At 47.1% G+C, this 20,176-nt stretch overlaps 1 protein-coding gene across 4 annotated transcripts in view; it reads left to right on the top strand.

Moving 5' to 3' along the window:
* SOGA1 (suppressor of glucose, autophagy associated 1) overlaps positions 1 to 20,176 on the top strand; it is a 145,806-nt gene that overhangs the window by 69,855 nt on the left and 55,775 nt on the right. For all 4 annotated transcript variants that reach the window (XM_040330661.1, XM_040330658.1, XM_040330657.1 and 1 more), the window contains exon 5: positions 2,686 to 3,930. In XM_040330661.1, the coding sequence (XP_040186595.1) occupies positions 2,686 to 3,930 (1,245 nt within the window). The remainder of the gene's footprint in view (positions 1 to 2,685; positions 3,931 to 20,176) is intronic.

Raw genomic sequence — 20,176 nt, 5'->3', positions numbered from 1 at the left:
GAATCTGGCCCTATGTCTTTATTCATTTCAGGCTGCAAAGCAACAAAATGTGATTATTTTAAAGGGGGTGATTCTTCCTATTGTGATTGGGGGAACAGCTTAAAATAAGCTTCAGACTATGGCCCCTTTCCCACGGGCATTCCGATAAGCCTGCCTGTGGGTTTTTCAGATGGACCTGATTGGAAGGTCCATGGAGCCCTATAGACAGGTTGATGTAAATTGACCCGTGTCTGTTTACACCCACCTACATTCAGGTCCAGAAAGAAAAGGACTGCGTCCTTTCTAGTTTTTGGAGACTGGATTGGAGGTAACCCGATGTAAATTGACAGCGGAACTGAACCAGAGTGGATGTGACATCATCCCTGCCGGCTCCGATCAGCAGGGGATCTACTCACAAATCCCCTGCTGATCGGCGCAGACTCCACTCCGTGTGAACGAAGACCATGTCAAAAGATCACTGATTTTGTTTTTGTTTTTTTATTCTTTCTCAAGTCCAAGCCCCAAAACTTTATACGCAACAGACCACATCCCGAAGCTTGCTTTTTTTTTTAACTGACATTAGAAGACTTCAGACATCCAGTTGTTTTTTGCATCCTGAATGATTTTCTCTCATCTGAATATCCTGTTGACCAATGATATGTATAAGCATTCCAAAAAAAGTAGGGAAGACTGCAGTGCAGACCTGCTACAAATGGTAGTCGGTGGCACACCCAGGCATTCCGACCTCAATGCTTTGAGAAAAAGTGGAGCGTGTTTTTCTTCTAATCAGTGCTATTTAAAGGTTCAATGTTAGATTTATTTTGGGCTCTGTCCTGTGGCGTCACACTTTATATTTATTTTCTGAGATTTAAAAGGTTAACCAACCAAAAAGTTTCATTTTTTTTTTTTTTTAAGATGCTGGAGAGTTGAATCACTTTTCAGTCTCTTCTGTCTTGGGGACTCTGTTGGTAGAATCTCTGCACACCTCATGACCATTATTGGGGGTTCCATTTATTTTTTATTTTCGCATAGTGTATTAGGGATGGAAACAAGCCTGCAGGTCAGAAAATACAAGAATAATAATTATTTAAAAAAAAAAAAAAAAAAAATATATATATAATATGGCGTATACCGCGCGCCGGCGTATAACGCGCACCCCAAGCTTAGAAGGGATGTTTAAGGAAAAAACGTACATTTTGGATGTCTTGCCTGGCGTCCATCGGCGGCCTTGTCCGGCATCCCTCTGCGGCCTTGCGCGGGGTCCGTCCAGCCTTGTCGGTGTCCGTCTGCTGTCTTGCCCGGCGTCGCGTCCATCGGCGGCCTTGTCCAGCGTCCATCTGCCGGGGGTTGCAGCGTTGTGTGTTTGAAATTGGCGCCTCGTTCGAGCTGTGCAGAGCCGGATTTCCAGTGTGTTCGGCTCCTCTCGCGTGGCTGCGGGTGGAGCCGAGCGCCCAGTACGCTCGGCTCGGTCTTTGTTGGCGGCGCTCTGAGACAGCGAGGATCGGCGTATAACGCGCACCCACGATTTTCCCCTGATTTTAAGGGGAAAAAAGTGTGCGTTATACGCCGATAAATACGGTGTATGTATATGTATATGTATGTGTGTGTGTGTGTGTGTGTGTGTGTGTGTATAACAACAAAGCTGGGGGTTATTACCGCAGCCTCTGATACCTGTTTTTGAGGTTATTATTATTACTGGCACCAATGCTGGGAGGTATTATAGCGTCCACTGACACCAATGCTGGGGGTTATAATTATGTTGTAATTTAATTCGAGTTTAGTGGCGAGTAACTCTTAAGGCCTGGCTAGTAGCTCGGGACTTGAAATTTTGAGCCCTGTGTCTGTGTGTATGTATGTGTGTGTCTGTGTGTGTGTGTATATGTATGTATGTATGTATGTATGTATATATATATATGTATGTATGTATGTATGTGTATATATATAATATATATAAAAAAAAATCATACAATCGTTCACCCACAGTTGATCCAGAGGAAGGCAAAAAAAAACACAGCAAAGCATGATCCAATTTCCTACAGCAGGGGAAAAAAAATCCTTCCTGATCCTCCAAAAGTCAATCAGATTTTATTTTCCCTGGATCAACTTTACCTATAAATGTCAGTACCCAGTTATATTATGTATATATTTTGGTAAGAATTAATTGATTGGAGTTGTGCAGGCCATACATGGAGCAAATGTATTTCCTGCAACCACGGGTTGTAGACAGACCGTTTTGAAAGACCGGGTTGACAGAGGGAATCCCTCCCGCCGTGCTACTGTATTCTCCTGGTGGGGGAGCCTGCCCATACATGCTGAACCGGCCAATAATCGAACTGTATATGGCCGGCCTTAGTCTTGAGTAAAGCCATACCTTGGTTTCGCCCTGTGCATAATATATGAATTGCTAACAACTTACTGTATTTATTGGCGTATAACACTCACTTTTTTACCCTGAAAATAGAGGGTAAACTGTGCCTGCGTGTTATACGCAGGGGGCTGTGGAAAGTTTTTTCCTGAAACTTCCCTCATAAAGTTAGGGTGCGTGTTATACGCCGATAAATACGGTATATCATTGTCGAGGAATAATTTAGCATTGGATATTTGAAATTGCCCATTCCTTCTTTGAATAAAAAAAAGTTTCAATTACCATTTAATAACATTTTGGTATAGCTATGAACCTATATAACCTATTTCTTTAAATTGCAGGAGGACAATGCCGATCTTAAATGCCAGTTGCACTTTGCGAAGGAGGAATCTTCTTTAATGTGTAAAAAGCTAACAAAGTTTGCAAAGGACAATGAAACAATGAAGGAAGAACTGGTGAAGTACAGGTCCATGTACGGAGACCTGGATAGCTCATTGTCCATTGACGAACTAGCCAACACGCCACATTCTAGGGAAGCTGAGCTGAAGTCTCACCTCAAACTTGTTGAAGAGGAGGCTAACCTCTTGAGTCGAAGGATAGTAGAACTTGAGGTTGAGAATAGGGGTTTAAGGGCGGAAATGGATGAGATGAAAGTTCACGCTGATCGAGAACATCTTAATCAAGAGTCGAGATTTTCTTTCTTGTCTGGAGAATCGGGAGACAGTTTTGTGGAGCTCAGACGGCATCTTCAGTTTGTGGAAGAAGAAGCTGACCTTCTCCGGAGATCTATGATGGAGTTGGAGGACCAAAATAAGCTACTGATGAATGAGCTGAATAAATACAAGTCTGACCATGACCTGGACATAACCTTGTCGGAGGACAGCTGTTCTGTCATTAGCGAACCTTCTCAAGAGGAACTCACAACTGCCAAAATGCAGATCAGCGAACTCAGTGGCAAAGTCAAGAAACTCCAGTATGAGAATAGGGTGCTCCTTTCCAACCTTCAACGATACGATCTGGCATCATGTCAAACCACGAAACCCTTCATGGAGACAGACGCTGAAGCAGGAGATTCTGCGCAATGCGTCCCGACTCTTTGGCGAGAAGGACCAATTGGTGGGGAAATGGATAGTACGGATTCAAAGGAATGTGCGGAGAAGGGAACTGTTAAGACTCCAGAAACTTCCCACACATCACCAGCCTGGTTACCAAAGATTAAAGAGCTGGAAAGTCTCTATGGCATTCGGGCACAAGTGGAATTGATTAGCAAAGCAATAGAAGTTTTGACATCCTATGCCAATGGGTTTCCATCAGGTGTAAAGCTCTGCACAAATAATGACTGTGGGGATCTCTTGCTGACGGAAGCCATTGATAATAGTGAAGTCGCGAGCAACGCCAAGCTGATCGGTGCCATTTTTAGTAGACTTGGGGTGTTGCAACAGGAGCTGAATAGTTTTACCAAGAAAGTTGACGCTCTTGGAGAGTCCTACAAAGGACAGCAGGATTCCTCATTGTCACTATCGGATACTACCTATCAAGGTACATCGAACGACTGTTCCAAGAAAGAGCACATCTCCAGTTTACAGGTGAGTGCTACATGCATTACCACGCTAAATCCTTTCCCATCCCCCCTCCCCACAGCAAATACTACTCAACTTGCCTTGCCTTACTTGCTTAATTGATAAACCCACCTATAACCTACTTACACCCAATAACTAATCGTTAAGTGCCTGCATGGTAATTACACACCCGATAAGGACTCTGTGCTTGGGGAAAACTCAACTTTTAGTAGCCATCATGTTCAGTAGAAGACAGCTTGCACAGGAAAGTAGCATTTTTAGAAACCAATATTGATGCAGCTATAAGGCAATCCATACAATGGGGGTTATTTACGAAAGGCAAATCCACTTTGCACTACAAGTGCAAACTACAAGTGTAAGCCTCCATTCACATCTAGGTGGACGAAATCGCGGCGTTTTGTCGCCGCAAATCGCGGTAAAAATAGCGGCGTTTTGTACCGCGATTTGCGGCGACAAAACGCCGGTATTGTCCGCCTAGATGTGCCCCAAGATGACCCCCTCTATGGAGATGCTCGAAGACGCCAAAAAAAAAAGGTCCGGGACCTTTTTTCACGCGGCAGGCGTTCGGCGTGGAGATGTGAACCATCTCCATAGAGGGACATCTGTTTTCAGCCCTCTGGCGGCAGCGGCGTAGCGCTACAGGCGTAAAAACGCCTAGGTGTGAATGCGGGCTAAAGTGCACAAGGAAGTTCAGTCGCTGTAGATCCGAGGGGGACATGCAAGGGAAAAAAATAGCATTTTAGCTTGCACGTGATTGGATAATAAAAGCAGAGCTTCCCCTCATTTCAGATCTACCCCTCAGATTTGCAGCGACTGCATTTCCAAGTGCACTTTGTACTTGTAGTGCAAAGTGGATTTGCCTTTTGTAAATAACCCCCAATGAGTCTGGTTTACAGTTCTGTTTTTTGTCAAATATGAAGTGTATGGTGCAGTATTTATCCAAGACCGTCTATAATAGTTCCTTCTTGGGTTGCACTGATACCAGTTCTGTACCGGTAAGTACGAGTACCGATACTTTTGGTCAAAGTACTGGCCCAATACCAATACCTTTTGCAGTACGATTTGAGCCCATACAAAATGAATGAGTTTACATCGCACTGCAAAGAATGCCATGTGATTTGAACAGGAGTGCGGTGCGATTTCCTATCCGACTCGCATGCAGTTCCTGTGTGAACCCAGGCTGAAGTCACTATGACAAGCCTGGGTTCACACATGAGCAGTGTGGGAAACGGCATTTGTGGTTCAGACAGGATTTGCACTGCATTCTTTGCAGTGCAATTTGAGCTTATTCATTTTATATGGGCTCAAATCGCACTGCAAAGGTAGCGGTTTCAGGTATCGGAGCATTTGTACAAATACTTAGTGTCCTCACCAATATTGGTTTCAATGCAACCCTAGTTCCCCCTTTTTACTGACTGGTCAAGTCCATGGTCATTGGAGAGGAGGGACGATTATAGATCATTAGATATTTACTGTATCATAGACCTTTATATTTGGCCCACAGAAAACATAACTGTCAAGCACCTCCAGCGCTGAATGTATGCAATAGTAAGCGGTGCTGGGGTGTACTGGTCTATTGACGCTGGGAGATCTATTGTTGCTGGAGAAGATCTATTTTTGCATTGTCGTCTATTGCTGCTGGGGAGATCTATTGTTGCTGGAAGAGATCTACTGTTGAGTTGAGGAAGGGGGGTCTATTGTTGCTGGCCCCTGGGAGATCTTTTGGTGCTTCTAGGGTGGTATTTTATTGTGGGGGTCCATTGCTGCTGGAAGGTCTTTTGTTTCTGGGCAAATCTATTGTTGCTTGGGGGGGGGGGGTCTATTGCTGCTTGCTGTGAGGGATCTATTTTACTACTTTTCTTGTTTATCATTTTTACCAATTATTGGTGCTCGGAGGTGGACAGGGAGCGGAGACCAGCAGGGGGGAGTAACAGGCCTGTGTGTGTGTGTGTGTGTAATAAATATATATATATTGGTGTGTATGTGTATGTATATTAGTTGGTGTGTGTATATATATATATATATATATATATATATATATATATATACACATACATGCATACATACATACACACTCGCATTATTTAAAAAGTAAGGGCTCTTTCACACAGGCGGCCCGTTCAGGTCCGCCTGCCAGTTTTTTAGGCGGACCTGAACGTGCGCTCCATGCTCCTCTATGGAGCCGCAAAAGTCAGCGGTGACATGCCCGCTGACATCCAACCCGCTCAGATCCGCCAAAGTGTGACAGAGGAAAAACCTACGTTTCCTTCCGTCTGCAGATCGGGTGAACACGGACAGACGGTCCGTGTTCATCCGATCCCCCCCCCATAGGGGAGAGCGGAGAAAAGACAGGGCGGTCCCTGCACAGTGTGCGGGGACCGCCCTGTCATCCGCCGGCTCAGCGTGGATCAACGGAGCGATTCCCGCTGAGCAAGCGGAGGTTCACGGGGCGGATTATTACTGACCTGCCCCGTGTGAAAGGAGCCTTAATGTGAAGAAATTGGGCTAAACCAGAGCTAATGCCGCGTACACACGATCATTTTTCAGCATGAAAAAAAAACTGTTGTTTTTCAAAAACGTCATTTAAAATGATCGTGTGCGGGCTACACATAATTTTTCAGGTTCTGAAAAACGACCAAAAAAAATTCGAACATGCTGCATTTTTTAACGTCGTTTTAAACCATGTCGTTTTTTGGGTTGTAAAAAATGATCGTGTGTGCGCTACAACGACGGAAAAAGCCTGCGCATGCCCAGAAGCAAGTTATGAGACGGGAGCGCTCGTTCTGGTAAAACTAGCGTTCATAATGGAGTAAGCACATTCATCACGCTGTAACAGACAAAAAAGCGCGAATCGTCTTTTACTAACACGCAATCAGCAAAAGCAGCCCCAAGGCAAATGGAACTTCCCCTTTTAAAGTGCCGTTGTACGTGTTGTACGTCACCGCGCTTTGCTAGATCATTTTTTTTTTAAATGATGGTGTGTGGGCAACGTCTTTTTAATGATTAAGTTGGAAAAACTTTGTTTTTTTAAACTTGCTGAAAAACTATTTTTTTCATGGTGAAAAATGATCGTGTGTACGCGGCATGAGTCCCTTCTCTTGGCATTATCTGGTGTGAAGGTCAAAGATCGCAACCATTCAGAGCATCTTCTATTAGTTGGTATAGAGAATAATGGATGCCTGCACAGCTCAGAAAGAACACACGCACCTTCCTTGAACGTAGAAAAAGCCTTGTGGGTGTAAAATATTTCTATAGTCGTCAGGAATAAATAGACTGGTAAAATAAGAAATAGAAAGGCTTTGATGCTCTGGAACTGTCAGACATGATGGGCCCAGAGGTCTCTCATTTAGATCCGCCAATAACGTGGCAAGGTAGGAAGGAGTTCACGCCGTTTAACCACTTTTCTAGCGACGGGGCCCTGGGGCTCAGCCATCTTTATTTATATTACTGTTTATGGAGTAAAGATGCTGAGACTTAGTGGCAGTTTCAATTCAGGACTGCAATTCTATTTCACAAGGAAGGTCTGGATGAATGCCAATGTAATGGAGAGACGGAGGAAAAGGATATCAGATCAATGAGCATTTCACGCTTGCTACTCCACTCTTTCCCATTTGGCAGACTACCAATAGCGTTGCCTGAGGTTTTGCAGTGGCCTAAATTGAATCGCAGCAGATTGAACGCGGCCAGGCAGTGTAATGATTACAGAATGATCTGCATTAGAGACAATACACCGCTCCCATTTGTCTCAAGGCTTACAGTGAAGGTGAAATGATGGTGAAAACTTTCTTATGGATGGTAGTGGTGCAACGGATCGTCATTGATCCGTGACCTGAACGGGTCAACATATTCGGGGAGCTGCGACGGCTCAACGCGATTGGCACTGCGCTGACAAGCCGTTCACCTCTGCAGCTATGGGTTCGGAACCCGGTCTCGACTACATGTGAATTGAGTTTGGTGGTCTCAGCCCGGCTCCTGGTGGGTGTGCTATGCGAGGTAAGCCTGCCCTGCGCCCACCCCCCACCCACAAAACCACCACACTTACACGCACTCGAAATTGGGTTAACGTGCACGCACTTTGACCACGCGGTCTCTAAAAAGAGAGGCGAAGGACTAACGGGGGTGGTTGAGCGGGCTAGATCCTCTCACTCCCTTATAGGGAGTCCCTCTGTCCCGTTGGGCTTCAAAGCGGAGCAGGTAGGGCGGGCTGTGTGGGAGGACCCCCTCACACACCCGCCATTGCCACCCGGGGCATGGAGAAAGGTGGCAGATTGCCTCTGGGGGAGGCCTGCCCACTCCCAACTCCTGCAGTCCGGCTCCTCTCTCGAGTACACGCACAAAATACACTTAAAAAAAAAAAAACCTATTCAGTTCGGCATACAATAAAATATACAATGCTGCGCTCCCTTCTTCACCACAGTAACCTAATATGTAATTGCATGTAAGTGATGGTAGATCCCAAACCCCCCCCCCTCTGAATGAATACTATGGTGGACATCAGGATTTTATCGGCCATTGCACGGGTGGACTGTTATCACGCATTGACGTTCATAAACGTTTTTTCATCTTTTCACTTTATGAACTTTTATGTACATTTATGTTTTTTTTTTTTTTTTTTTGCTGATCCGATTTGATTACAATAAAGCGCAATCAGTGGCCACCACTGCCAGCAATTGGTGCCCATTAGTGATGCCAGTCAGTGCTGGTTATCAATGCTCATCGATCAGTGCCGCCTAGCAAGTCATAGCAGTGCCCATAAGTGCTACATATTGGTGCCTTCTCATCAGTGCAGCCTATCTGTGCCCATCAGTGCAGCCTCATTAGCGCACATTAGTGAAGGAGAAAAATTATTTACCAAATTTACTGACAGAAACTAGTAAAAAATAAAAGACCCAGCAGTGATTTAAAGCGGTAGTATACCCCTAAAAAATAAATAAAAAAAACCTGCAAGGCAAAGGCATTATAAGCTAGTATGACTCGCATACTAGCTCATTATCAATTACTTACCCGAGATCGAAGCCCCCCCAGTGGTCCTTGGACATGTCCTCCGTCGCCGCCATGATACCCCGGAGTGACTTCCGGGTATCGACGCTCCGGCGCTGTGACTGACCGGAGCGATGACAACGTCACTCCCGCGCATGCACGCGGAACTGCACGATATCCGCCCATGCGCACATTTCCAACACTTTCCGGCAGACTCCCATTCAAGAGCCGCCGTGCTCAGTGCGCCTGCGCCGTAGACATTGGTGCCCCCTTTTCTGCAAATATCTCCTTAACCATGTAGGTCAGGTATAAGCAATTAGCGGACCTCCAGATGTTGCAAAACTACAAAGTCCCATCATGCCTCTGCCTCTGGGTGTCATGCTTGTGGCTGTCAGAGTCTTGCTATGCCTCATGGTACTTGTAGTTCTGCAACAGCTGGAGGTCCGCTATTTGAATATCCCTGATGTAGGTTAAGGAGATATTGCAAGCACCTACAGGTAAGTCTTAATGTAGACTTACCTGTAGGTGCAAATATACCATGAGGGTATGCAACCGCTTTAAATATCACCAAAAGAAAGCTCTTTGTGAATAAAATAACAAAATAACAATTTCACATGGTTACAGTGTAGCCTGACCGTGCAATTGTCATTCATAGTGGGACAGCGCTGAAAAATGGCCTGGGCAGGGAAGGGGGTGAAAGTTCCCGGTATTGAGGTGGTTAAGTAGATAAGTCGCCGTCCCCCTTTTTTTTTTTTTTTTTTTTTTCTTCTTTTTTTTTTTTTTTCAGCCAGTGGGTTTTCTGATAATGGTGATGATAAAATACTGATGTATATATTATTTCATGTGACCTGAGCCCAGTATTTCAGCCCAGCTAATGCCCCATCTGCGACTCTCCTGGCGGGGGCCTGGGACCGGCTTTTTATGACTCTTGAGATTGAGGCGTAATTGCTTTACAGCTATAAAATCTTTGTACTGCAATAACCGCGTCTCAGTCCATTCACCCAGACCTGCCGTACCCCCGGGCTGTAGTCACTACTAATTATTGAATGCATTACACCCCAGTGTGCTGCTTTGTTCTGAGAGACATGAAAGATTTGTCGGATAAGAGCTCTGCTTGTATCGATTTACAGATCTCTTCTGATTTCCCGTACTCTCCTCTACACACAGTGATGTACTCCATTCAGGAGATTGCTTGTGACTGGTAACATGTGAGCAGCGACCAACAGCTTACTAGATTGCTTAGTGTAACAATGTGTTGTATTTTAGCCAGATGATGCAGGCAGCACTCTTCTTCAGGACTCTGTTCATTTTGCCTGTCCAGGGGGCCCTTTGCCTGCTTTTATGCGACCCTTGAGGCACTATTTCCTCCACTGATGCCAATAATGGGGCATCATTTCCCCCACTGACACCAATGGAGGGGCACAATTCCTCCCAATGACACCAAAGACGGGGCATCATTTCTCCCAATGACACCAGTGATGGGGCACTATTGCTCCAAATGACACCCACAATGGGACACAATTACTTCCAATGACAGGGCACAGTTTCTCCCCAACGACGAAACACAATTGCTCCCAATGACACCAAGAAAGGGGTTCAATTCCTCCCACTAACACAAATGATGGGGCACAGGTAAATGAATAAATAAATAGAATTTGATATACTTCTCTATCTATTTACCAATTCTAGAAGCATGAGGATTAGACCTGGTCAATGTTGATTGAGAGAGTGAAGTTCCAATTTAAAAAGTAAAAAAAAAAAAAAAACATTACTTGGTTTCCCCCTGACAATGTTTGTCCCTACCACTCTGTAACCTTTTGGACCCCCATGGTATATAAATGTAAAATTAAAGTATAAACATGTGATTTAAACTGGTTGTAAACCCACTTTGCAAAAAATAACACCTCCAAGACAAAGGTATAATGATAGTATGCATAGCATACTAGCTCATTATGTAATACTCACCTGGGATCGAAGCTCCCGCTGCGTTGCCTAAACCCTGCACCGGCCGGCGACATGTCGTCCCGGAGTTACCGTATTTATCGGGGGAATACCGCGCGCCGGCATATAACGCGCACCCCAAACTTAGAAAGGTAGTTTAAGGAAAAAAATAAAAACTTTAATTTTTGCCCTGCGTCCATCGGCGGCCTTGTCCGGCGTCCGTCTGCGGCTTCCTTGCGCGGGGTCCATCCAGCCTTGTGGGCGTCCGTCTGCGGCTTCCTTGCGCGGGGTCCATCCAGCCTTGTGGGCGTCCGTCTGCGGCCTTGCGTGGGGTCCATCCAGCCTTGTGGGCGTCCGTCTGCGGCTTCCTTGCGCGGGGTCCATCCAGCCTTGTGGCGTCCGTCTGCGGCTTCCTTGCGCGGGGTCCATCCAGCCTTGTGGGCGTCCGTCTGCGGCTTCCTTGAGCGGGGTCCGTCCAGCCTTGTGGGTGTCCGTCTGCGGCTTTGAAGGTGTCCGTCTGCGGCTTCCTCGCGGGGTCCGTCCAGCGTTGAGTGTCCGTTTTTGGATTTGGCGCCTTTGCCGAGCCGAGAGGAGCCGGATTTCCTGTGTGTTCGGCTTCTCTCGGCTCCTCTCGCGTGGCTGAGGGCGGAGCCGAGCCTAGCCAAGTGCACAGTACACTCGGCTAGGCTGCAGCGCTCGGCTCCTCTCGGCTTGTCTCTGCTCCTCTCGCGTGGCTGTGGGCGGAGCCGAGCGTGGCCGAGCCTAGCCGAGTGCGCAGTACACTCGGCTCGGCTCTAGGCTGCGGCGCTCAGCTCCTCTAAGCTTGTCCCTGCTCCTCTTGCGTTGCTGCAGGCGGAGCTGAGTGTGGCCGAGCCTAGCCGAGTGCGCAGTACACTCGGCTCGGCTCTAGGCTGCGGCGCTCGGCTTGTCTCTGCTCCTCTCGCGTGGCTGCAGGCGTGGCCGAGCCTAGCCGAGTGCGCAGTACACTCGGCTCGGTCTATTTTGGCGGCGCCCGGGAAAAGCAGTATCGGCGTATATCGCGCACCCACGATTTCCCCCTGATTTTAAGGGGGAAAAAGTGCGCGGTATACGCCGATAAATACATACTTCTGGGTATCGCGGCTCCGGCGCTGTGATTGGCCAGAGCCGCGATGACGTCACCTGCCGGTAACGGCACAGTCACTGAAAGCACCGGCACGTACGTGCCATTGCTTCAGTGCGCATGCGCCGATGACCTTGGCACATGCAAATACAGGGGATATCTCCTAAACCGTTCAGTTATATGAGATATCCGGGGTAGCTATGGGTAAGCCTTATTATAGGCTTGTCTGTAGCAAAACGTGTGTTGTAAGGATTTCCAACCACTAAAATGTACAAACTGAATATCATCATTTATCGGCCTTCTACAGTTACCGGAATCCAATGTTTTTACATCTGTGCTCCTTCCCTTCAGTACAAGGTTCCTGTAGGCTTGCCATGTTCTCCTGGGCTGTAAATGTTTTCCCCTCTGGAATTGGAGCTCCTTGCATTGTTTTACTTCAGTCTTGTCATGGATATGTATTCCTTTATAAATTATGCAAAGGGAGTATTGTAGAAAGACCGATGGGTGACGTTGAGGATCCATGACCTTTATTCGGACAGGCCCAGGTTTCTGGATTTTCCGACAACAAATGTCGGCTGTACATGCTTTTAAAATTGTCCGACAACAAACGCGTGATGTTGGATTATCCGATCGTGTGTACACAAGTCCTTCGGATAAAAATCCAAAGTATAAACACGCATGCTCGGAAGCAATGCTAACCATAGCACAACATTGGCAGAAGTTGCCCAAAGGGTGGCGCTAAAGAGCTGAAAAACCACAAAGTTTTGGGTTTGTTGGCTGACAAAGTTTTGCCGTCCGTATGCAGAACAAGTTGACGGCCAACGCCCTTTAGAAAAAATTCCACGACTTTGTCCAACGGAAATCCGATCGTGTGTATGAGGCTTAACTGTAGCATCAGGCTCGGTTTACACTGCAAAGCCACTGCAGGTTCTAGCATGGCACCCGACTCGTAGAGCAGTTCACGCTGCTCTATGCAAACTGCTGGGAGTGTCAATACATTGTTAATAATACCCCAGCTTGCAAATTGTATTGAAAATTGTATTGTTCACACCGATGCGATCCGAATCCTGTCAAAGTTTGCAGATCGCACTGTGATATGCAAACTGATTTGGAGGCGTCTTTAACTTTTAACTGACACTCCCAGCAGTTCGCATAGGGCAGTGTGAACTGCCGCCGGGAAACATGCGATGCGGCAACCCGCAGTGGATTTGCAGGGTTCCCCGCATCACAGCAGTGTGAACTGGCCCTAAACGCGACCCTTTTTTTGGTCCGCACCAGAATCGTATAGCATCGGTTTTTACACATCCGATTAATGTCTGAACTGTCAGTTCGCAGTGCGATATGCGAGCTGAAATGGGGGTGTCATTAACCTCCCTGGCGGTATGATTCTTTCCGAAAAAACATGCTGAAAGCGGTACCATTATTTGCAAGGAAATTTGGCGTTTTATATTGTAGGTCTGTAATTTTTAGAAATAACTCACTTAAATCTGACCAAACAAGCTTCTAATAGGCATCCCGGGTATGACATTTTTTTAAAACAAAATTATAAATTATAATATAATAAATAATTATAAATAATTATAACAAATAATATAATTATAATAAAAATTATTCAATAATGTAATCAAATTAAAATCACTGAAATTTGCTCAGTTGCAGAATTGTTGCTGTCATTATTTTTTTTTTTTTATGACGAATTTCCCCACAAATCGCTATCGCACAATTCTGCAAGTGATTATAATTTATTATCGCTGTTTTTTAGCTGATCTAAAACTATTTTTGACATAAAGGGACACTTTTGGTTGCTATGGACAATCTACAGTTTGCAGGGAGAAAGAAACGTTTTTATTATATAAAATGACATGCATGACACTGGGCAGACCACTAGGGACAAGGGGGGGTGTGTATTTTTTACATACAGTACTGTAATCTATAAGATTACAGTATACTGTATGTAATGTGTTTGTTTACATTTTTGAATTTGGCGCCGTTCTCCGTCCCCGTGCGTCGTAACGTCGCAGGGAACGGAGATCGGCGTCACACGGAGGCACTATGTGAATCGAGCGAGGTCCCGCTCGCTCACACAGCGCGGTGGCATCGCTGGATCCAGGGACAAGGTAAGTAAAAAGTGCCTGTGGATCTAGCGAGGCGAGCCCGAGACTGACTCGGGGTTTCCGATCGTAGCAGGAAAATCTAACCCCGAGTCAGTCTCGGGAAGACCGCCAGGCAGGTTAACAATGTATTGACACTCCCCAGCAGTTGACATACAGCAGTGTGAACTGCTGTGCGAGTAAGGGTGCAACGGATCAAAAATCTCACGGTTCGGATCGTTCCTCGGATCAGGAGTCACTGATCGGATCATTTTTCGGATCGGCAAAAAAAAAATTCTCCCCCACTGTAATACACACATCCCCCCCCCCACTGTAATATACACATCTCCCCCCCACTGTTCACCCCCCCCCACCAACTATAGTACCCCCTCGGTGCAAACACCCCCCCTCCTCTCAGGGCAAGAGATCCCCCCTTCCTCTCAGGGCAAGAGACCCCCCTCGGGCAGTACAGACACTCCCAGCGTGTGTCCCACAAGTGCGGGCTCCTCCTCTGTAGGTGTAAACGGAGGAGGGCCGCCGCCGGGTGTACCAAGATGGCCGCGGCTCCAAAGCTAGGCCGAAGCCGCAGCCTTTCCTAGCGTTATGGCCGCGGCTCCGGAGCTAGGCCGAAGCCGCGGCCTTTCCTAGCGTTATGGCCGCGGCTCCGGAGGTAGGCCGAAGCCTAGCTCCGGAGCTGCGGCCATAACATTAGGAAAGGCCGCGGCTTCGGCCTAGCCCCGGAGCCGCGGCAATCCGCGGATCACAGTGTGTTCTGATCCGAAGGGGGTGACCCGTTCAGATCACGGATCAACTGTGATCCGTTGCACCCCTATGTGCGAGTCAGGTTTTTTCACCTTTTTAATGAAGCGCCCATCAGGTGCAGCCTCGCGAGCACCCATCAATCAATCAATGAATGTTTGCTTGCTTCCATTCATTGGGGATTCAGGACACAGTCCTTCGCCACCACTGCGCCTCTGACACTATGTGCGAACGGAGCGGCGGCTGCCTGCTGATGCTGAGACTTAGTTGCTTGCTGCAGAGAGAAGAGAGTAGGAACACCAGTAGCCGTGCGCCCTGGGCAGCAGGGCACCCTAGGCGGCTGCCTAGTTTGCCTAGTGGTAGCACCGGCCCTGTGAATCCCACACATCGCACCAGTGTGAACCCAGCCTTAGAGAACCTTCTGGGACACGGAGGACTCTACACCACGGCCTGCCTTTAATGAATAACGTGCAGGCTGCTCCTTTCCTCTATTTTAGGGGTTTATTGGCCCCCCCAGAATATGAAGCAACTTTGGATTCTGACCAATCTACTTTGGCCTCAGTGGGTTTTGTCATTGCAGGGCAGGTTATATGAATGTGCCAAAACCTTGTGTGTTCCACCCCAAAGACTGTCTGCAAACTCTGGCCTATATCTCCACCCCAGATTGTGCCGCTCTCCGGGCCGACTTGTAACTTTGCCCCGTTCAGTTTAGTTGTTTACATGTCATTATAAGAAGACATATTGAAAGCATCACTGGCCATATTGAGAACGTTGGAAGCACCAGCAAGATTATTCTTCCCCATGTAAGAGCAGATGTCTGTTCTGATGATCGTGTTCCTCTAATGACTTGTACAGAAGCAGCGCAAGCTGTTGGGTTCCGTACTTTATCATATCTCAGCAGATTTCAAAGATGTCGGCACTGTAAGGACCAGTAAACATAAATGCAAGTTGGCTTATAGATAAATGTTTGCATGTTGGCAATAAAAATGACTAGAACTTATACACTATATAACCAAAAGTATTGGGACACGTGCCTTTACACGCACACAAGAAGTGAACCTCCGCTTTTCGGAACCCCCCCCCCCCCCCCCCCTCCGGTGTCACGTTTGGCTTCTTTCAGGAGGGGTGCAGATATCTGTATTATACAGGTATTTGCACCCACTTCCAGGAATAGACTTCCGCAGGAGTCACGCCCCTCCCATGTCCCCCCCCCCCAACATCCCCCGCTGTCTTCTGGGAAACGCACTGGTCCCAGGAGAGAACGGGGACCAGTGAGGACGGGCCGCACGCACATGTGCAGTAGGGAACCGGGCAGTGAAGCCGCAATACTTCACTTCCTGATTCCCTCACGAGGATGGTGGCGGGGGCAGCCGAGACACGAGCGATGCCTCGGCTGCCGACTTTGCAGGCAGGATGGACCAGTTAGCGTCCATTTTTTAAAAGTCAGAAGCTGCAGTATTTGTAGCTGCTGGCTTTTAAAAAAAAAATTCAGGTCGACCAGTCTTAGTCCGTAGGGTTCAATATTGAGTTGGTCCGCCCTTTGCAGCTATAACAACTTCAACTCTTCTGGGAAGGCCGTCCACAAGGTTTAGGAGTGTCTATGGGAATGTTTGACCATTCTTCCAGAAGCGCATTTGTGAGGTCAGGCACTGATGTTGGACAAGAAGGCCTGGCTCGCAGTCTCCACTCTAATTCATCCCAAAAGTGTTCTATCGGATTGAGGTCAGGACTCTGTGCAGCAGGGCCGATCCTAGGCAGGGTGCATTGCACCCAGGCGCCTGCAGAGGTGGGGGCGCCGAAGTGCCAGAGTTCTCCCCTCCCTCCTTCTCTCCTTGTTTGTGTCCGTCCAGAACTAGTGTTCTGAGCATAGGTATGTGTCCGTCCAGAACTAATGTGTAAGCATAGGGCAGCCGGTCCAGCCTGGCAGTGCTCAGGGGAGGGGCCGCTCCTCTTCCTGACATAAGAGTTCTAGTTTTCAGTGGCTGCTGAGTGCTGATGTGCAGGAATGAATTCCTAACACTGGGAGTCTTGGATCCCGCACTGTCTCCACCAACTCCAGTTGGAATGCCTCCCCCTCCCATCTCAGGCTGCACAGAGAGAGAATCGAGGTGAGTCAGTGTTCAGTGTGCTGGGGGATGGCATCCCCAGCATCCCTTTACACGTGCTCTGGGCTGCCCCTGCTCTAGATGTTTTATGGCATGATAGATTGCATAGGATACACAGCCCCTGTCCATTCCTGCGCCTAGTCCATCTACAGATATGATGTATAATGAGATTTAAAGGGGAGGAGTTAGTAAAATGACAACGCCCATGTGGGGGGCGCCAGAAATATTTCTGCACCCAGGTGCCTATGACCCTAGGATCGGCCCTGCTGTGCAGGCCAGTCATGTTCCTCCACCCCAAACTCCCTCATCCATGTCTTTTTAGAAAAAAGAAAAGACTACGTGATCGTGTTTAATTGCGGGAATTGAGTTATGAAAAGGCGTTTACTATTCTAGTTTGGATGGTAAAAAATGTTGGAAATATAGTGTGTGAATGTAATATATATATTATAGAGTGTGTGGGTGTGTGTGTGTGTGTGTGTGTGTGTGTGTGTGTGTGTGTGTATATAGTTTTTTTTCTCATAGGGATGTTGTATCTTTACATTCCAGAATATCTCAGTTTGAATATCTAATAACATTTTAGTGTAGTTTAGAATTTTGAATGCCCTTTTATTGTCTGTTTTTGTCACTGAGACGTTCTTTTGCTAACCTTGTGTATTTCAATACCGAGTTTCTTGTGTCATATCGCTATGACAATTCCACAAACTGAATTCTTAAAGAGATCCAGTCACGTGTGGGCTTATGCATAAGGAATGCAAATGCCATCATCTCACCTAAGGGGCTCTGCTATTTGATACCATTGTACAAGCCCAGGAACCTAGAGAAAGCATGTGATGTTGGGATGGGATCGGGCATTTGACAGGCCAGAAACCGTCATACTGGAAATAAAACCAGACCTCTATTTTTAAACATTTGTAACTAGAAATGTTGCTGAACAGCAGGTGCTACATGATACCCGTTATTACCTTTTTTTTTGCTACAGGAAAGGTAATGTGTGCCCCTCCTTAGTTGGGTTTCACTTTGCTGCTTGGCTTGCCATCTTTCCTGCCCCCTCCCCCTCCATTTTCCATTCCCTTGTCCAGTGAGAATATCCCAGTAGCGCTTTTTCGTTGAGTTAAAAACAAAATGTAAGTAAGCATGACCTGCAGTGGAGGATTTATACTCGGCTGTCCTTCCAGTCTTTACACTCTTGAAGAGTTATGGCCTCTTCACAACTGATGCAATGCCCGGGTGTGTTGGAAGTCTGGTCATGCGTTGCAAGCTGTAGTTTCTTCCACCGTTTGCTACGTCTCTATACAGTGGTGATGTCGGGGGCCGCAGAAACTACCACAACATCGGGGGGGTGGCACCATTTTACATTTCCGGAAGGGTTTGAATGTGAAGATTCTTTAGGCAGATGTTTCAGAAAACCCTGTACAGTCTTGAATGACTGTCTACAACAGGGGTGCCCAACCAGTGGCCCGCGGAGCCCTCTGATGTGGCCCGCGACCTCCTGCTCTGGGATGACTGGTTGGCAAGCCCAGATTGCAGGTTGTCGACCTGCCACCTGAGAGCCATCAGTGTTGTGAATGAAGCTGGCGGTAGAGAAGACAATCGACTTTTCAGAAAGTGCACCACACCTGCAAGATATAATAGACGTCTATGGCAAAGTGCAGCTAACCGGCGGGAAAACCACAGGTACACTGCGCCGCAATAGACCGCAGACCATCGGAGTAAAACCAGCCTTAGGCACCTTTCACATGATCGGTCCGACCCAATCGGACCCTCTAATCACCGATATGGAGCGTCAAGTGATTAGAGGGTCTATTTACACCTGCCTACCTCCAATCCGATCTGCTAAAAAAACAGAGGTGGATCTGCCCCCTTCTATCTGATTGGATCGGAGGGCCCATAGAGTAGATTGAGCTGTGTCTGCTTTGCATATGCAGACTGGACACTGACCTGTCATCTGCCCACTCCGCTCGTTGTGGCCCGCGACTGGTTATTAAGTCGCTTAAGTGGCCCTCGGCCTTCAAAAGTTTGGACACCAGCATGGAAAGTTTGCCTAGCCATATACAGGTTGGGGGGGGGGGAGCATGTAACTGCCTCTCCTTCACCCTCATGTAAACGTAATGGTGCTTTGTTATTGGTCATTTAGACACTTGGAGCCGTCGCATTTGTGCAGGTAGAAAGTCCTCAGCCCTGTGTGGTCTACAGGTCATGATTCTGAGCTTACACAAGGCTTCCTGCCTTCTCTATCGTTGGCCAAGGGGTGAGAAGATAAGGAGGTGCCGTTCATAGAGCCAGCACTAAAGTAACCTATTGCTTTGCATTAAATGGGAGTACACTGGTTCCCATTAATAAGGGCGCTCTTATTGGACAAGGGGAATTGGAGTTGGCTGGGTTTAGCCAAGAAGTTAGAGAAGCAAAGTCAGGAGTTCAGAGGAGGGTTCCTGGCTTATAGAGATGGCGTCTTCCTTTAGGCCCCTGGCTCTCAGAGTTTAAGGCCTCATGCACACAGGATGTTGAAATAACGTTATTAAAACGCCAGTAGCTTTGCAGTGAGTTTAACCTTTTTGCAACAGCGTTTTTTTTTTTTAAGAATTTTTTTTTTTCAATGGATCAAAAACGTAAAATGGCGGTGAGCGATGTTTGAATGTTTATTAGTGTTGGAGCGTTTTTTACAGCTGAAAAACGACTCTCGGAACCCACTAGTTTTTGTTTTGTTTTTTGCTCTCAAAAACTCCACTGCCCAAAACTGCTGATAAGACTATGGGGCAGATCCACAAAGCAAGTACGCCGGCGTACTTTCAAATTTCCCGTGTCGTATCTTTGTTTTGAATCCTCAAAACAAGATACGACGGCATCTGGGTTAGAAATCCGACAGGCGTACGCATTTGGATCTAAGATGCAATACTTCGGCGTCCGGTGGGTGGCATTCACGTCGTAATCCGCGGCGAGTATGCAAATTAGCTATTTCGGACGATCCACGAACGTACAAGCGGCGGGCACATCTTTTACGTCGTCTCTAGTCTGCTTTTTTCCGGCGTATAGTTAAAGCTGCTTTTCGTGGCGTATAGTTAAACCTGCTATGTTAAGTATGGCTGTCGTTCCCCCGCGTTTAATTTGAATTTTTTTTTTTCATTTGCGTAAGTCGTCCGTGAATCGCGGGATGGATGTAATTTGGGTCCAAGTCAAACAATGACGTCCTTGCGACGTCATTTCGAGCAATGCACGGGGGGAAATTTAGGGACGGCGCAGTTCGTTCAGCACGGGGACGTGCTTCATTTAAATGAAAC

Source organism: Rana temporaria, chromosome 12, assembly GCF_905171775.1.
Source record: "Rana temporaria chromosome 12, aRanTem1.1, whole genome shotgun sequence".
NCBI classification, from domain to species: Eukaryota; Metazoa; Chordata; class Amphibia; order Anura; family Ranidae; genus Rana; species Rana temporaria.
Note: the sequence above shows the minus strand (reverse complement) of the source record. Positions and strands in the feature narration are given on the sequence as shown.